Here is a 19,455-nt window from a genome sequence, read left to right as displayed (position 1 = left end):
AGTGTAATTTTTTATCGTTAATTTTATAAGTGGGATTAAAATTAAATATGAGAGAGAATAATAAAAAATAAAAAATCACAATTGACATTATTCAATTTTTTTTACTGAAGATAATCCAATCTCCTATTTTCTCCGAAGTTGAGGTTCCTTTTCCTTTCCAATAAATAGTAAATTGATAAAGTAAAAACTAAAAACACAATAAATGCAAGTTCTTCTTTAATTTATTATTTTCTTTAAAAAAAAGTAAAGCATAGGGTGAAGAATATAAATTCTTTAATTTTACTAAGGAGTACTCATAAAAATTCAATAAAACCCATGTATTTTTGAGTCTTTTTAAGATTAGATTATCTTCATGGTCCAAAAACAGATTAATAATTTCTAATATTCTGATTCAATATTTGAATTTAAATACTTCTCTTATTTTAAATAAGATAAGATGATGACAACTTAATTTGGTTTTATAATTTCTAATTAATATTCGAATTCAAAATTTTAAATGTCTTTCTTATTTTAGTCAGATCAAATAAGATCAGATAATTATCACCAACTATATAAAGGAGAACCATTATCACCAACTATATAAAGGAGAATCATAAATTACTCAGGTACGTCATTCATTTTACACACTTTATATATCTCTCAAATCCATTCTAACTTAAACGTCGGAATGTCTTCATCCCATTGCTCCAGCCATATAATCTGATGATTGCCTCATCTCACAAGTTTTCAATCCATCTCATAACCCGTACTAGATACTTTTAATACAATTTATAAACTTATTCTTTGTACTAAGATCTCTTGCTAACATTACACATTTAGTAAATATGCATGTTTAAAATTAAATATAAGAAACATTTTTATTACATGATTTAAAAAAATGATCTGAAAATATGTTATTTAATATGCACAATAGTTTTTTAATTAAATCCTCTAAAAAATATAAATAAATAACAAAAAGTTCAAAGAAATTTTGGAAAAAATACTATTATCATTGAAAAACATTTATAATTTTATATCAGTAATTTAATGATTATGTATTTATAAAATATAATAACATTTTTCATTATTATTATCATCGAAGGTCAAAACATACTTTATTCATTTTAAAATATCCATCGTTTTAATTTTTCAATACATTAAAAGATTAATATTAGATCCATCTTACATATAAATATATAATTTTTTTAATATATCAAAATAGTCAAAATGATAATTATTTTAAGATAGAAGTCAGAAGAAGTAGAATTATATGACAAAGGAAAAATATAGGGTACCAACATATTATCTGCCAACTTTTTCCGACTCTTATTTATATTTGTGTTTTATGGAAGTGTGTTCGTAGATGTGTCTAGTAATTAATATATTTTAAATACATATATAAAGAGACACATCCAGAAAATATATCTATAAAGACACTTCTATTAAACACAATTATAAAAAAGACATTTTTATTAGACACGTCCACGAATACACTTCCATAAAACACAATTATAAATAAGAGTTGGCAGAAGTTGGCAGATATATTGTTGGTAACGTAGCGAAACCGTATGACAAAATAATTATTTTTTGATAATTTAAATCTTGTTTTATATATGCTCTAATTTATTGATTAGAGATAAACTATTAAACAAAATAAAAATATTTAGTAAAATCAATTAGAACTTATTTTAAATAAATATTAAATAATATAAGTTTTGACTGTAATTTTATTTTTTTAGCATTAGCATGAACAGAATTTTGATTCATGTGAGATTGGCAAAAAACTTAAGAAAAAGAATATGAACAACTATTTTAGCCAAAATATATTTTTAATTTTGTATTTGTTTGGATCTCATTATTTTGACAAAAAATATCTTTTTAATAATTTTTTTATTTTTAATGTGTTTAACAAATTTTTAATAATAAAAATAAAAATACTAAAAAAATAATAAAAAATATTTTTTTTGAAAATTTATAATTTATATTTTTTAAAAGATTTTTTTAAATATTTTTTATATAAAAAATAAATAAAAAATATTTTTATATTATTATATTCAAATATAATTGATATATAAAAAAATTTTTTTATATGAGATATCTAAATATAAAATTATTTTTATTTTTTTATAAAATATTTTTAAAAAATAACTAAAAAAAATATTTTTCTTAAAATCTCACTGAAACAACCTATTAATTATTAGTTATAATTATTAATTGTTCAATAAAGCTTAATTATATATGTTAGGTGGCTAGGTGCTTAGGTGCACATCCGACAATATATATTGGCTCGCTATAGTCGTGGGAATTGGACTTCGCTTTCTGAAACCCACCATAGTCAGTTTATTTGTACTCCCAAAAGATCTGATTTTGTATAATTTTTATTCGAAAAAGGAAGAAACTTGGTGATTGTTTTGTTGCTGTGAGAGATGGGTTCTTCCGTGAAGGTTGATTTTGAGGTTGGGAATGATGGGGTTGCTATCATCACTATGTGCAACCCTCCCGTTAATGCCTTGGCTATTCCAAGTATGCTAGCTACTTCAATAATCATTGTTACTGTTACTTATATGTATTTCATTTTGAATTTTATGTGATGTGTGATGTTTTTTTTCTTCTGTTCATGTTCTGTTTCAATCAGTCATTATGGGGTTGAAAGAGAGATTTCAGGAGGTAGCTAAAAGGAATGATGTCAAAGCTGTAGTTTTGACTGGTAATTCTTCTTTTTTTTTGTTTAAATTTATTAATAAAGATTTTTTCTTGGTAGTTACTTTGTTCATGAAGCAGTGTGATCATTTGATTGTAATAACTAAGACATTTGCAAAGTGTTTTGATTTTTTGTTCATGTTATGATCAGGCAAAGGTGGAAGATTTTCTGGTGGGTTTGACATCAGTGTTATGCAGAAGGTTCACCAAACTGGTGAGTTATGATTATACTGATGAACTTAGATACAAAATTAAAAATTAAAGCTAAGGCACTGAGTTTTCTGCTTTTTTTCTTAATAGGTGATGCTTCAATTCTCCCTGATGTCTCTGTGGAACTGTTGGTCAACTTAATTGAAGGTTGTAACGTATCTTTATGCACACCTGAAAGTAGAAACTGCTTCGATTTTTATTTTATGTAAGTGTGATCATTGCAATATTATTAATTAGCGTTCTTGATCACCGTAGATTCGAAGAAGCCTGTTGTTGCGGCAGTACAAGGGCTCGCTCTTGGAGGTGGCTTAGAGCTTGCCCTGGTTAGTCTTTGGACTTGAGAATGAGAAGCATGCTGTTTGCATTTAGACAGGCATTATTGTCGATGCGTCTTAATTATTGTGTGAAGTGTGACATCTTGATATGTTGTAGGGATGCCACGCCCGCATTGCTGCTCCAGGAAGTCAACTGGGACTGCCAGAGCTGACACTTGGAATCATTCCAGGATTTGGAGGTAATCAGGCATTTGAATTTATGTGTGTTCTGTAGTCTCAATTAGGATTCTTGAACCTACCTTCATTTAGTTGTGCTAACTGAAATGTTAACAAGACATTGTTGATTTCATAAGGCACACAACGTCTTCCCAGGCTTGTTGGGCTTCCTAAAGCTATTGACATGATGCTGGTACGATGTTGACCATTCATTTTAAATTGTTTGAGGTTCCATATTATTTGATTGTCAATGGATGAGACATAGTTATAAGTCTTTTGAAAAGAAAATTTAGAATAAACTGCTACAGAAAATTGAAAACCTTGCCTTTTTTGCCTGAACTTGTCATGTATCTGTTATTTCTTATATTCATTTTAATATGTTTGTGTATAAGTTGTATTCAATATTTCTTTCTTATAGAAATCGAAGCCAATAAAGTCAGAAGAAGGGAAGAAACTAGGACTTATCGATGAAATTGTGTCTCCTGAGGAGTTACTCAGGGTTTCCCGACAGTGGGCACTTGAGATTGGAGAGAGACGTAAGCCTTGGATTCGAACACTTCATAGGACCGATAAAATTGGTTCCTTGTCTGAAGCACGTGAGGTGTTGAAAACTGCCAGACAACATGTCAAGAAGACTGCACCGCATTTGCCTCAGCAGCAAGCATGCGTAGATGTGATTGAGCATGGAATTGTCCATGGAGGCTATAGTGGAGTTCTAAGGGTACTTATCCTTCTGTGATTTTTGTTGTTCAGACGGAAATAGATGCATTTTCATTGTTAAGTCCAGCATGTATTATTATTCACTGAGTTTCATATAGTATTGCTTTTGATTTCAACGTAGATCTATCTTCTTCTCTGTTAGGTTCATCATGGTTAGCATTCACAAGTATCTTGCTATCGATTGTGTGAAATTGTGATTAAGGTTACTCAGTTCACATATAAGCTAATTCATAGAACATTCATTGCAGGAAGCAGAAGTATTCAAGCAACTAGTCCTATCAGACACCGCAAAAGGATTAATTCATGTCTTCTTTGCTCAGCGTGCAATATCAAAGGTACGAGGATCGATGAGTAGAATAGTTGAATTTTAGTCTTTTGTTTCCTGTTCAAGTATTCAACTCTTGCTGCTTGTGTTTGGAAATATATTTTGGTCAACATAGATTAGAACCTAGATAGCATTTTACTTTTGAGCACAACATAGCATGAGTGGCTGAGGGCTGTACCACGTGTGAATGTGTGGAAGTTGAAGCTATGCTAATTTTTTGTTTGGAAGATGATCTTAGTTCATTTTTCTATTGTCCTACAATTATCAACTATTTTATTTTAACCTTTTTTTTCTCTTCTAATTTAATGTGTTTGGGAAGATTAAAAGTGGTCTAGCTAATTCTGGCCCATAATTTTGTGCTGTGGAGGAGCCTTTTCTTTTGTTTTCATTGAGAGTGCAAGAAAAAGATATCATTTCTATGGTTCCACTGTATGTTTGAGTGGTTGTCACTGTATTTGATGACAAATTCCATTAGTAACGGGTAACAAACATTTGAAGTGGTTTTGTTTTTAATGTGGATTTCTCTTGCTGAAATACAGAAAACTGTTTGCTGACAAGAACTGTTTCGATGCAGGTGCCTGGTGTATCTGATATTGGGCTTAAGCCGAGAAATTTGAAAAAGGTTGCTGTTATTGGGGGAGGTCTAATGGGTTCTGGAATTGCTACTGCTCTCATTCTAAGCAACATTCATGTCATACTCAAGGAAGTCAATTCTCAATATCTTGAGAAGGGGATAAAAACGATTGAAGGTGATTATTCATTCATAATATATCTAGTTCTTTGAGCCTTTGAGGAGATGAAGACCTTACTTAGCTTAGTTCAAATTGTTACCGGCAAAACTTACAATGCAAGAAATTTATTTTATAACAACTTTTTAATGTAATTTTGTTTTATTTTGTATGGCAGGTAATGTTAGAGGCTTAGTAACAAGGGGAAAGTTGGCAAAAAATAAGGCCGATGGAGCATTGTTGCTGCTTAAAGGTGTTCTTGATTACTCAGAATTTAAAGATGTGGACATGGTCATTGAGGTTGGTTGCCTTCCCTAAAGTCCTTTTCACTTTACTTGGAAAGTAGTTAACTTTCTTCAGTATTTTTGAATGTTTGATTCTCAATGGAAGTTGGTGAAATGTTTTCGTTATAGGCAATTAATCTAACAGTTTAACTTCTTTTATCAGGTATTTATGATGTGTTATTTGATATTGCTGGATGTAATTAGTGTTAATTTTTTCCCTCTGCAGGCTGTAATTGAAAATGTTAATCTCAAACAAACTATATTTAGTGATCTTGAGAAGATATGCCCTCCTCATTGCATCTTGGCAACAAACACTTCGACTATTGATCTTAACGTCATTGGTGCTAAGACTAGATCTGAAGATCGCATTGTGGGGGCTCATTTTTTCAGGTAATAATAACCTCATTAAAAATGATTACGAGTCCTAACTCATCCACCTAATTTCTAAATAAAGTTAGTTTTGAATTTTTTATCTGTCTGATGTTTTAAAAAAAACATATATTTGAAGTTTTACTCATTTAAGTATTAGGAGGAAAATTAGGGAGATGAATTAGGAGATGAATTAGGACTCTTAATCATTACTCATTTATGGAATTGATGTGAATGAACAGAGATTACTTATTCACTCATATAGTTCAAAGAAATTTGACTTGCCAAGATGCTATATCTTAAGCTGTTATTTCATTTGAAGAGAATTTAATTGAGCCATAGTATAAATTGATTTCTGAATTCTGAGAACAATTCCAGTTGAGTTTATGACTTTTATCTACGAATGTTATTTCCACTGGAATGCACGTTCATCGGTTTTTTTTTTTTTTTTGTTATTTTTGCATATTTAATTATCTCTATTGCCATATTTCTGCTTTAATGAATTGCCGTAGTTAGTGTCATCAGGCTTAGATATTGAAATGGCATTCCTGTTATTAAAAACTGTTTGGACTTTGAGCACATGTGTATATGGATTTGCTTTCTGATTCCATTTCTTGATGTACAGTCCTGCTCATATTATGCCTCTGTTGGAGATTGTACGGACCAAGAAAACTTCTGCTCAAGTTATTCTTGATCTTATCACTGTTGGTAAAATCATAAATAAGTCTCCGGTTGTCGTGGGCAACTGCACTGGCTTTGCAGTGAACAGAACATTTTTCCCATATTCACAAGGTGCCCATTTATTGGTCAATCTGGGCGTGGATATCTTCAGGATCGATAGATTGATAAGCAGTTTCGGCCTTCCCATGGGTCCTTTCCAGTAATACTCTTTTCTTGGGTTTATTTATTTCCATTATGTATGTTCACTGAAGTGTTAGATATTTATCGACTATGTAACCTAACCTGTCATACTTCCAACACACAAAAAGGTTAGTTTGCCAGTTAAAAAACATGCTATAGAAACTGTAGTATTTTTGGAACACCTTTTGAATTCTCAAGTAATCTAAAAGAGTGGCATAGATAAAATTTACATGGTTTTGTTCTGTTAGTATGTGTGCCACCGTGTAAATTCTGTTATCTGTTTGATGGAGTTAATCTTTCCTTCGCCCGCAGGCTTCAGGACTTGGCTGGCTATGGAGTAGCTGTAGCCGTTTCCAAAGAATTTGACGGTTCATTTCGTGGTCGCACATATAAATCTCCACTGCTTGATCTTATGATCAAAAGTGGGAGAAATGGTAATACTTATTTTTCAGTTAAATTAAGCTTTCTTTGTGCTGAGGACATACTTCAATTTTCATTTGTTTACATAACACATTCTTTCCTTGATCACTTGTGTCCTTTCAGGCAAAAACAATGGAAAAGGATACTATATTTATGAAAAGGGTAGCAAGCCAAAACCCGATCTTTCAATACTACCAATTGTTGAAGAGTCGAGAAGACTTGCCAATATTATGCCTGGTGGAAAGGTGCTTTTCTTTTGAAAATTCTATATTGCAAGTGATTGTTTGACATAAGCTTCCTCTCTCATTAGGTTGAATCTATATCTTCTTAAATTTGCTCGTCGGCATTAGCTTGTGTAGTGAAGCTGATAGCATTTATTCCTTTTGCAGCCTATATCTATTACTGACCAAGAGATTGTAGAGATGATCCTCTTTCCAGTAGTGAACGAGGCATGCCGTGTTTTAGATGAAGGAATAGTTATTCGAGCATCAGACCTTGACATTGCTTGTGTTCTTGGGATGAGCTTCCCAAATTACAGGTGGGTTTACCCTTTCCTTTTTCTTTCCTCTTCTAAAATATTGAAGGGCTAAAGCTAAGAAGAGGAATTTATAAAAAAAAAAAGCATTGCAAAACCATTTGCTTCCATGTAATAATTTGTAAACTATTTGAACTCTTAAATAACCATCATTTATGTTACTGCCCATTTCGTACTTATCTAGTCCAGCATGTTTTATGATCAGCTTTGATGATGTATCAGTAACATATTCTAACATTATATCTCATTTCCATCACTTTCGCAACAGGGGTGGCGTTGTTTTCTGGGCGGACTTGGTTGGGGCGAAGCATGTATATAACAGCCTAAAGAAATGGTCAGAATTATATGGTAACTTCTATAAGCCATCAAGGTATCTGGAGGAAAGGGCAATTCAGGGCATTCCTTTGGTAAGACTCTATATCTGTTATTATCTATTTGAATTTCATGGAACTTAGTATTGTCAATTTCCTTTGTACATGAGAAAAAAAAAATGTTAAATTGACATAGTTACCTTAGGATATTTGGATACCTAAGGTTGAAAAACCAAGAAATTATTGTTTGGAAAAAGGAAAAAAAAATTTGAAACTGTAACTGATGCAAATAAGTATTTTCCTTATAGCAAACTTAATATGTTTACTTTAATTTACTTTAATTTTCGCTTCTAAATGATACAGCAATGATAGAGAGACAATAATCAATAGTTACTTTATTTAATTTAACATTCATGATTTCATGCGTGTAACATCTCTAATTACACACTTATATATCTAATATTAACCAATTATTTCAGCAGTAATTAAGGAATGCAAAATAAAATAACTTTGGACTGCTATGGGATTGATTTTCTATTGTCTCCCAAACATTTTTTATTCTTGATATGGTATAAGCAAATAAATTTAAAACATTTCATTTCTGAGTATAATTTGAAACAAGTTTGAGTAATTTATATACTAAGTACTAAAATTGCAAGTGTGACTCATTGTGAAGAACAAGATTGAGTGTTTGTATTTCTACATTGCTTACAGAGTGCACCTGCTTCAGCCACTCCAAGATCAAAGGCACGTCTATGAAAAAATAATTTTCTCAAAGGCCCTTGGATATGTAATAGCAAAGTAAATTTAGCTTATAATATTTTGCTTCCTTGTAAGTTGAATGATGATAAATAAATAAATGAATCGATCTTGGTTTTCCAAGAACATATTCTTAATTATACCCTAAAACATAAGGTAAAGATTTTTTGGGGTCATGAGCTTCTTTATGAACAAGGCGTGTGTGAAATATAATGTTACCTACTTTATGGACAACATTGTATTGGTGTAATGGTAATTTATATTGTGTAAATTGTTTTTCACAGCTCTGAAATTTCACTTTTGTGTTGTTTATTCTTTAAACTTTTAAAATATAGAATAGTTCCTTAACGATATTAAAAAAAATAATCTCGTGTGATACGTTTTATTAGTATATTTAACCTTTAATAAAACAGTAGTTATGGCCAAAAAAAAATTTTAAGTTCTTTTCGCAGTTTGATAATGTGAGGAAGCTAAATTGTGTATATCAAAAAGTTTATTTTGGAGGTGGGGTTGGGTTTAAACAACTGCACATGAATAAAGATTTAAGGTACTTCTGTGTCTTTTTCTTTGGTATCTCTCAAATTTCTTAAACAGATAAATTTCTGGAATAGTATTTGAAAATTTAAATGGATAAATTATTAAAATAGTACTTAATTTTTGTAATAAATGGAAAATAAATTTTTCATTTAGTAAATGGTTTGTACATTTATTCGAATTTTCGTTAGAAAACCTTGAATTAGTATTTAGGAGGTGTATGTAAAAATTGGAGCAAAATTCAATGACTTTTTATTTTTGAAAAAAAAAATCGATCACTTAAAAAAAAGACTTGGCATAAAATTATTAAATTTTAAAGATGAAAATGTGCAAAAAAAAATCAAAATAAAATCGCTAAAGCTCTTTCTGAAAATTATATATAATATTTGATTATTTTTGTCGAATTTTTAAATCTTTTAACATGCACATATAATTTATATTTTTTGGAGTTATTTTTATTAGCAATATAAATTAAATACCGTTTTGGTAATTTATTCTTCTTAAACTAACTTTTACAAACGAAAATGATTTTTTTTTTAAATGTTTTGCCAGTAGCTATCGACAAAGAATATTGAAAAGTAAAGCAGTAAACAACTAAATGTTGAAATATAATGTACGAAGGGTGTACCGTGTACCAAAATAAAAGAAATAATTAGCATTCATTGCATAGAAATAGAATATTGAAAAATAATATATTATAATTTTGAGAAATTTAATATGACGAGAGATACGACATGATAAGAGACATATAGACATGTTAATTTTAATTTTTTTAATTAGACACGAAGATACATATACCATAGTCCTTATATATAAAATTTACAGAATTTTTTAAATAAATTATAATTTATTTTAAAAATATAAATTAATAATAAAACTGAACATGTCCACATATAATCTTATTTTGATATGTTCTATCATGCTGAAATATCTTTCTATCTTTTATTAAAACATAATTCAACACAAAAAATATATGTATAAGGTAAATATCGAATAAATATCGTATAAATATCGTATCTAAATTTAACACGCGAACAAAGAAACTCCACAAAATATATGTGCATGTTGATTACGTAATATGGTATGGATGAAGAGAGGGAGAGAGGATAAACTTGAAGGATTATTGGCAATAAAAGAATTTGGAGTTATGATGCATATTTCTATCCTTTTGACTTTTGAGGATGCACTAATTTAAAGATATAATGCTAATTTTTTTTAATGATATAAAAACATAAATTATTAGAAATACTGCATTGACAGAACTATTATTAAAAGATGAAAATGACAAATATGCCTTTAAAAAATTTCAGACAAAAATAGGGCAAGCTGTATGGCATCATCATATCATTATCTATCTATATGTTTATTGTTGTATATAAAATTGCAAAAATATAATGGAAAAAGAAAATGAATATATTCTAAATTACAAGCTATAAAATTCATTGAATGAAAAATCTAAATGACATTTTTATGAAGTTACAACTCTGCAATTTACAGGCTTCGCAATCAAGCAATGTTGAAGCTGAAAAATTAATTTAAATTATGTATGAATAATGACCAAATTAGAAGAAAATTGATCCTACTTGGGTGGACTAATGTTGAGGCTTGTACCCTTTAACAAGCCACTTCAAAGCAATGTTTTTACATTACATAGAACTACAGAAAGTTCTAACCCTAGCATACACTCTAAGAAAATCTTCTCAATTTTCTTTCCAATGGTATATTTGCACATCCTTGGTTAGATAGATAGATCACTTTCATAGCTATTTTTCAGTCTTCATCTTATTTTCTCCATTTTCAGGAACATTATTATGACCGGGGACTGGTGAAGCCGAAGCTGCTGCAGCCGTAGGTGGAACAATCGATTTGGCAACACCATTGCTAGTGGCACCCTGCTGATGCAAACTCTCGGTAGTCGTATTTCCAGTGCCGTTATTGATTGGATCCTTCTGGCTCTCCAACTCACTTCTAGCTAACGACGAACACTTCGTTTCTGAAATTGGAAAAAGAGAGTTTAGGTCATGCAAAATTCATGCATTTCTAATAGCATACTACATTTTGATGTTTATGCAGAACTCTTGATGAGGATAGTAACAAAGGCAAAATACACTAACTGAAGATACTCCAAAAATGATATGAAAGGATCATATGAATGTTTTAGAAAGTAAGTTATAACTGAAGGTGAGGACAAAATAGTAACTTGCCATTTATTTCTCCCATGGTGATAACTCTGTTAAGGAAATCTCTAAACTTTGTTAAGACAATCCTTTCTTGCTCCGCGTATTCCTCTGTCATTCCTTGTCCGTAAGGAAATTGCGAGGATGTGTTGCAGCCATGAGCCATTGTGCCAACTGGAGAGGCAGCTGTCATGAACGTATCTTGCTCGTCACACATCAAAGCTAAAGTCCCAGGAGACATTGGCCTCCCTTTCGGGACGTCAGCACCATCTGAACTTGAATTGTCCGGGCTGATTTTATCTGCTTGGTTTGCGCTCGAACAATCATCAGCCATAGCTTTCTCAACATCACCTTCTTTTTGATTTGGTAATTGTGACTGATTTGAAGAAGCAAGTGAAGTTTCTGTCTGATCTTCTGTATGCTTTTCCATTAAATTTTTCTGGTCTGAACATTATTGATAATTAAGATTGGCAAGAGAAAGTTGATCAGCATATATTTAAAAGGGTGATTTCACTTAGCATGTAACTAAAAAACATTAAGAAAACATAAAATAGAAGCTTGTGTATATGACTACATAACATTCTCAAGAGCATATTAGGGACCTGCAATATTTGGGTTGACCAAAGGAATTTATTTTGCCCCCAAATTCAACAGTTATACATGTGCATAATGCACAAATATAGACTAATCTAGTAACTAAAGGGAATCAAGGATTAGCCAAATACATAAACACCAACAGATAGTAAGAAATCTGGTCAGGGAACCGTTATTTATATTATTATCATGGTATTGGAATTTTTTTGTTGAAATAATCATTTAAACAGCAAGAAATAAACTTCCTTTGATAAGTATGTTGCTATTGCCAATGCCATTGGGAACGGGTAGGGGGTGAGGGGCTAAAAAATAATCTTAACCTTAAAGGTTTAGTTGGTTTAGATTGATATATAGATAAATTTGGGAGATGCTCAGAAAGAAAAACACAAACATTAAGCCTATTCATATTGTGCACTCATTAAATGGAACTACTCATTAGGAAAATGAGGGGAACCGATAAAAAGGCTTTCTAAATGACTGCCAGTGTTTTGAAAAAGTGGTTATGGCGGCACCATGACGCTATGGAATGGTAGATTTCTTCCTTGCTGCCATACATGATGACGCGACAAGTTTTTCGTGGAGGACAAAATGGCGGAAATTGCGGGTTTTTTTTTAATTTCAACAAAATTAGAGGGATATTTTGGTAATTTAGGATACCCTAAATGCTACAACTCACCTTCCTCAGCCTCCTTACTTCAGAAACTGCCTCTTCCTCTCTGACGGTCCAAAAACTCTTCTATCTCTCCCTCACTGCTCTGGGATGCACCTACCCAGAAGAGGCAGCACCTTCTGGCTCCAGTTCCTCTTTCTCCGTCTTCCCTCTCTGCCGTTCTCTCTGCATTCTGGCCAAGCCGCTGCTCGCTGCCGCTGCAAGCCGTTCTTGACTCGCTACTCGCCGCCACTCGTTGCTGTCGCTTCTCGCCACCGCTGCAAGCCACGGGTTCCCTCTTTCTCTAGTTCGTAACTTAGTGTTCCTACCCTTCTTTTCTTTTCCCCTGTTTCCCCTTTTATTTACATAGGTTCAATGTTATAAATTATAAACCTCTCTTTTCCTTTTCTCCCCCCAATTTACATAGGTTCACTTCATAATAATCGTGTTGATTTGGATGAAGTTGATGAGAACTAGAATTTAGATAGTTTATTTTGTCATTTGTTAGTTTAAGAACACGATAAGGCAATGGCTTTGGCTTTTCTTGTGAATTTTTAGTTTTAAAGTTCTCTGTCTTATGTTTTATGGTGTGTTATGACTTGATGTTATGTTTATTTTGTTGAATTTGCTACCGCATTTGCTGAATTAATTGGATGCCTTATGGGGAGAAAATTGCTTAAATTGATTAGATTTTATAATTTATTACATTTGCAGTTTTTCTGCATTTTTTTTTTGTGCATATATATATGTATTTTTTCGGTAGTCCGTCATTTCCCGCAACGCCATCTGCCATAGTTTTATGGTAGATTTTTAACTCACTGCCAGGAGCCACCATCCACAATAAAAAAAAAACTACGATGACTACTTAATACCGCTAAATACATGGAAGAATAAAATAGAAAATGATGGACCTTCACATGACATACCAATAGCATATACTTGGTGATTAGTGATTTAGATAGTCAAATACCTGTAAGTGTCTTTGCAGCTTGTCCAGATAGCAGCACCAAAACTGAGCAAAGCTCTTTCAAGTGCTGTGGTTGTATGATATCTGCTAAAAGAGACCTTCAAACATAATAATGTCAGTAACTAAAATGTGATAAATTTATCTTCATTTCATATATATGACCAAGTTTACCTGTATGAAAATTTTGAAGGACCAAGTGTTGCAGTTCCAACACGAGTGCCCGGAAGGGAGGGCAAGGATGGGGATGGAGCTGGACTTCGGACATGGTTTACCTGGTGAACAATAAAAAAGCATTCCATGACGATAGTGTATATAAGTCCAGCAATAAAACAAATACCAATGAGTAAATTCACTATAAACAGCGGCTAGCCAATGCGAATAACTTGTATATGGTTGAGCTTTTGGAGGAGTTGTCAAGTTATCAGGGTATTGAACCAAAAGTTTCAACCTCACTTAGTTTGATTCTTCTCATTCGAATTCTAAATTAGAAATTTTACACAATAAACTAAATCGCACTTGGTTATGAAGATACTAATTTAACTACCATTGGGAAAACAATTGTGCGACAAAAAACAGCTATGCCAAATGAAAACATTAAATAATGTAAACTCAGCTTCAGTATGTGCACGTGTTAGGTTATGAGCAAGTTTTACCTGTTGTCCCAACTTGCTAACGGATGGTTCCTTGGGTGTTTGCCCAACGAAGATTTCCTGGCCTTTTCTTTTCTTGGATACCGGAGGCGATGAATAACCAGATGTACCAATTGCTCCAGTTATTGCAGCATTTGCTGCCTGCTGAATATATGTCATGTTATTTTGATCTCCATGAAACAAGGCCTGTCTCTCTTCGCTTCCCTCAAAATTCTTGCAGTCCATGCATTTACAATTTTCAGAACAAAGGATGTTGGCTTGGAAACACTCACAGTACTTCTTGAGACACCCTGATTTCTTACAGTGGCAACCCTTGTTATGCTTTCCTAATATTAAAACTTCACCAGCTTCCTCCTACATTTATTTTCAAATTTAAACACTCAACAATAGAGAAACCAAGGATTTTCAAGTATACAATAAAAATTTATCCAACATATTTTTCTTGTACAAGGAATATACAGAGTTTAAAACACCTTTATTCGTCATTTATATAGAACATAAAAAAGAAACTTGCAAGTAATTTACTAAGAAGAAACTCCTGTCGTTACATATAATACCATGAAAAGTCAATCTTCTTGCAAAGACACATTATCGTATAGACATCGATTGAAAAAGAGTCGCTATGATTCAATTTAGCATTCTATATTTACTTTAAGAGTTTCTAAATAATTAAGGATATAAAAAATAAGTAAATTATTTAACCGTGCCAAGAAAAGGAATAACCAATTAAAGTTAAGTTTTGGAGAAAATTAAGTCAACAAAATGAAGAGAAGGGGAAGAAGGCAACCAACGGAGACAGTAAAAATATTTAAACACGCTTGTTTAATTCTGTATTAAGAAAATGGTTTGACTCCAAGATTATGGATGACGCAATAGCTTATATTTTGTCGTGGAAAAGAACGTCACATGATGAAAAGTGATCTCCAATCAGAATATAGAAAACATACAGTCATAAAGCCAAAAAAAATTGAAAAACATAAAGATAACAATGACAATATCTTGCGTCAGCAACAGAGATATAAACGACAATGTCATGCATCAGCATAAAGTTGCAATATGCGTCCAACCAAAAAACATTTTAATTAATAAAACCACTATATCTACCACAAAAAACATCAGATTACACATTACTTGACAAAAAAAATTAGACCTACATACCCTGCTATCACGTGTTCCATGGGGGCTGCTTGCAATTTTCGGCCTAAATGCATTTGGATTGCGCTCTAAAGTAGCTTCAACAGCTTCTCGTCTAGCAGCCTCATTTTCAACATTGTTGAAACAATTTACACAATTGCAACCGTCGCAATATATTCCCGATGCAAAACATTCGCAATATCTGCTCAAAACATTGAAAAAAGTTAGCTCCATTTAGCATTGTATTGCAGCCAATATGGTGCAATTGTGCAATGAGCTCCAATAAAGGGAAATATGACTCGAACAATAGATATTTTGATATTCTGGAAAGGAAAGTATATTGCTGGACAACCAAAATTCAGATAAATTGAGCCTTTGACCATGGAACCAGCAATTTCATAGTAAAACTACCCCATAGATAATAAATACATATGATATAGCCAGGGGAGTAATCATGGAAATAGAACAAGGAAATACACATAATATTATCCAGAATTATGCATTTAATTGTTATGCTCATCTATCAATCAAGGAAACTGATGAAAATCCAAGAAAAGAATGGAAGGTAACAATAAAAATCAAAGTTCTAGAATAAGATTAGTAATGCCTGGGCATTAACTCTGAGCACGAGAATGAAATCAAACAAAATAAAGAGTACGAAAAATGATAACCCGGTCATTAATATCTCTTTTGCATTAGTATGTAAGAAAAAAGAAAACCAATTTCTGACAATTAGTGAGCTAAAAATAGCAACATATACAAATTAAATATGAGCTCTTAAGAACAAAATTATTTCGTAGTTGCAACATACAAGTGAAAAAAACAAGTATCCAAACATGCATACATCTACAGAAAAAGCTTTCATAGGACCATCCAGAGAGAGAGAGAGAGAGAGAGGGAGAGGGAGAGTTTTGCTTACAGCTTTAAACATTTAGAGTGTTTACAATTGCACTGCTTTTGCTTCTTTGGAGTAGCTTCCTTTATATCAAAGTTAGGTCTTGATCTTGATTTTGGAGATTCTGGTTTCCTGAAAAGAAAAGAAAAGAAAAGATAAGTTAATACAAGGCCAAAACATGTAGCTTGAGCTTTTCCTAAGGCCATTTGCATGCAATGTAGTCAAAGTGCATATCTTTGTATTGATTATTCACATATACATCAGTTCAATCAGAAACCATAATACCAAACGATCTACCATTTTACCATAATTGAGAAATACATGCTTCAATTTTCAACAAGTGACTTATGAAATTACACTGAATGAAGATCAATCAGATTGTATGAGAAATACTACTGTAAGACACAAAAACATAGAAAACTTAGTGTAAAAATTAGGGAAAATATTAGCAATAGAAGTATATTATTAAATAGTCAAAAAATTATAATAAAATATTCGCCTTGAAAAGACATCAGGTAAACCTTAAAGTAAAGAAAAACATGCACGGATGCACCATCCCCGGTTACCATAACCGTTGCTCCCAGTCAAGATGGAAACAAACCGCATTAAATGACCGGGATTTCGGTGTTCAAAAGTACTAACACAGGCACGAGTCTGGAAAGTTTAATAAAATCATGTCGCTGATATCTCATAATCGTAACCCCACTATTAAAAGGCTAAACAAAAATAAAAATTACTATATACAACTTCAAGCTTGCTTGGTTCGTAATGCAGACATAAAAACATGAATTCAATGCACTTTTATCAAAAGCGAGCTACTTTTCCCTTAGCTCTGCAGCTGTTTGCATTGAGAATGAGAAGTATCTTAAACAAGCATACACTTCATAATTCGGAAATCACCATAGCAAGAAAATTATAATTTTGAAGTTACTAACAAGCTACTTAAAGTAATATTCAACTACCGCCACCATTTCGTTTCACACAAAGAAAAAGACCAATATAAGTCAATAAACAACTCGTTAAGCAGCGTGGAAGTAAGAAAGAAACACATCAAAGCTAAGAGATGTGCATGAGGAAATTGCAAAGTGCAAACCAAAACATTGCACATGCATTGGTACCCCAAACAGAAAAATCAAAATCTTCCTCACAAAGCCACGATCCCACCTTGATACAGCCACACAAATTAGTTAGCTCAGTTAAAACAAATGCAACTCAAAAATACAAAGAGAGTGAAATCCAACATCCAATCCTATAATTAAAAAATACCACTTTCTTAACACAAATTCAAACCTTGTAAGAAAATACACAATCCAAGTTCTACAGTAAAAAACCTTCAGGCATCAGAAACAGCACTGAATTAGCTCAAACAGCTTTAATCACAGTAATAATAAGAACTCACCCCACTCTCACTGCAGGTGCCTGCGGCGAAGGAACCGGCTTTACAACCACCGACGGCTGTGCCATAATCTGCGGCTGCGCCGCTATCACCGGAGCCACAATCTGCTTCTGCTGCTGCACCTGAACCTGGGAATGCAATCGTTGTTGCAATTGCTGTTGCGATCTTTTCTCCGGCAAGGCCGTAAAATCGAGCTGTCGGGCGAGTTTCTTCCCCGTAGGAGCCTCCACCGGCGTCGTTACAGCAGCATCCACCGATGACGTTGCCGTCTTTGAACCGCCATCAACCCCTTCTCCTTCACCTTCCCCCATCACACTCAGAACCCAAGAAAAGCAAAAAAGATGTAAGGAAGAAAATCAAATTTTTCTCACACCCCAAGTCCCAAATTCCTCCCTTTCCTCTTACCCGAAAATCTAAAAACGCCAAAAGATGAAAACTTCACCCACCGATTCCGATTATTACCTCAGAAACTGAAAGAACAAAAAAACCCTAAACCAAAAAACTCTGACACCAGAGATTCCGCAGCTCCAAACAGAAGTCCCCCGATAAACTGCAAACAATTCGACGGAACCTCGATCCAAACACACCGCACCAGAAAGTTCTTGAGAGAGAAAAACAAAGCCTTTAAAGAGAGAAATGGAAGAGGGAAAAAGATTGCGATTTTCAGAGGGAAGGGCTTCGAGGAAGAAGAAGAAGAAGGAGGAGGAGGAGGAGCTGAGAGAAGAGAAGAACACACACTCCCTCTCTCTCCGAAGCTTTTGAAAATTCAATTTTTGTTTGTAAATTTTCAATGGTTAGATCTTCGCGTTTGTTCCATCGCACGGTTCAAGATGCGGAAATGAAAGGAACGGTCTTAATTCATAGAAGGGTTGTCCAACTTTCGATCTCGGCCGTTGGATTTAGGAGAGATTAAAAATAGTTTTGCAGGGCGGAAGCACGAGCGGGGTATTTCCCTCACGTGAGGGTTTATCGGGTGCGGCTGCCACCACCGGAGGTAGCTAGACATGACATGTGGCGTTTCTGCGATGCAGTCTTGTTTGGTTACGTGGCGGATTTTTATTGGCGTTAGTATCTTGGGTTGAAAACGAGGGATTCCTTTTGTAATTTTTCATTGTATTATTTGTATTGTGGAGGAAGAGGGAAAATTATTATTATTTTGTTGAAAAAAATTCCTATGTTTTTTCCTCCGTTTAAAGTGAAAAATAAAAAGAAGTTGGCGCTAAAATAAAGGGATCAGTTGTTGGTAAAAGTGGTAACTTCGTCTAGTGACTAGTGAGTCAACGCAAATATTATGATGGAGGGGTAGAATTTCACGAAAAAAAAAAATATAATAAGATAAGAATTTTGTTAAGGAGACAACGAAAAAATTATATATAATAAATTTTTAATTTGGTTTAATACTAAAAAAAATTTAAATAATTATTTTAAAAAATTAATCATCTTAATCCTAATTTATTAATAAAATTTATCTAAATGCCTTTTCTCTCAATCGTCTGCTACCTCATCTTTATCAATTATCCCACTTCTCTCGCGTTAAAAGTTTTTTCATCGATCATCAAACAATCATCCACGAAGGTTAAGTACTTTTTTTATCCCTAAGGTCTGGGACGAAAATCAAATTCATCCCCGACCTTTTTTTGTTATTAAAATTATCTTCAATGTTTAGAAACGCTTTAAAATCATTCTCCCATCCATTAGACAATTTTTTCAGACACCTTTGCCCTGAAACCCTTAACGCTTTGTTTTCATTCCTGCGAAAGAGGTTCA

The 19,455-nt window shown here is 32.8% G+C and overlaps 2 protein-coding genes across 2 annotated transcripts; one reads left to right on the top strand and one right to left on the bottom strand.

The window, feature by feature from the left end:
- The first annotated feature begins 2,242 nt into the window (after positions 1-2,242).
- Positions 2,243-8,984, top strand: LOC112802129 (peroxisomal fatty acid beta-oxidation multifunctional protein AIM1). Its single transcript, XM_025845185.3, has 18 exons — positions 2,243-2,502; positions 2,615-2,686; positions 2,831-2,893; positions 2,980-3,036; positions 3,145-3,212; positions 3,322-3,403; positions 3,518-3,573; positions 3,799-4,101; positions 4,349-4,435; positions 5,000-5,174; positions 5,332-5,453; positions 5,664-5,827; positions 6,432-6,686; positions 6,980-7,101; positions 7,211-7,332; positions 7,477-7,625; positions 7,891-8,029; positions 8,648-8,984. The coding sequence occupies exons 1-18, from the start codon at positions 2,406-2,408 to the stop codon at positions 8,690-8,692; spliced, it is 2,178 nt and encodes a 725-aa protein (XP_025700970.1). The 5' UTR covers positions 2,243-2,405; the 3' UTR covers positions 8,693-8,984.
- Positions 8,985-10,618: 1,634 nt separating this feature from the next.
- On the bottom strand, positions 10,619-18,484 carry LOC112802128 (protein tesmin/TSO1-like CXC 5). Its single transcript, XM_025845184.3, has 8 exons — positions 17,692-18,484; positions 16,317-16,424; positions 15,422-15,599; positions 14,267-14,617; positions 13,785-13,885; positions 13,617-13,711; positions 11,431-11,847; positions 10,619-11,219 (listed from the first exon to the last, which is right to left on the bottom strand). The coding sequence occupies exons 1-8, from the start codon at positions 17,997-17,999 to the stop codon at positions 10,990-10,992; spliced, it is 1,788 nt and encodes a 595-aa protein (XP_025700969.1). The 5' UTR covers positions 18,000-18,484; the 3' UTR covers positions 10,619-10,989.
- Between the last annotated feature and the right edge of the window lie 971 nt (positions 18,485-19,455).

The sequence above is a fragment of the Arachis hypogaea genome, chromosome 5, assembly GCF_003086295.3.
Source record: "Arachis hypogaea cultivar Tifrunner chromosome 5, arahy.Tifrunner.gnm2.J5K5, whole genome shotgun sequence".
Lineage (NCBI taxonomy): Eukaryota > Viridiplantae > Streptophyta > Magnoliopsida > Fabales > Fabaceae > Arachis > Arachis hypogaea.
Note: the sequence above shows the minus strand (reverse complement) of the source record. Positions and strands in the feature narration are given on the sequence as shown.

Coding starts and splice junctions, on each gene's coding strand:
- LOC112802128 (XM_025845184.3), bottom strand. CDS start 17,999: ATGGGGGAAGGTGAAGGAGAAGGGGTTGATGGCGGTTCAAAGACGGCA. Junction 14,618..15,421: donor ATGGAACACGTGATAGCAGG/GTATGTAGGTCT, acceptor AAATAAATGTAG/GAGGAAGCTGGTGAAGTTTT. Junction 13,886..14,266: donor TTAGCAAGTTGGGACAACAG/GTAAAACTTGCT, acceptor ATTGTTCACCAG/GTAAACCATGTCCGAAGTCC.
- LOC112802129 (XM_025845185.3), top strand. CDS start 2,406: ATGGGTTCTTCCGTGAAGGTTGATTTTGAGGTTGGGAATGATGGGGTT. Junction 2,503..2,614: donor TAATGCCTTGGCTATTCCAA/GTATGCTAGCTA, acceptor TGTTTCAATCAG/TCATTATGGGGTTGAAAGAG. Junction 8,030..8,647: donor CAATTCAGGGCATTCCTTTG/GTAAGACTCTAT, acceptor CATTGCTTACAG/AGTGCACCTGCTTCAGCCAC.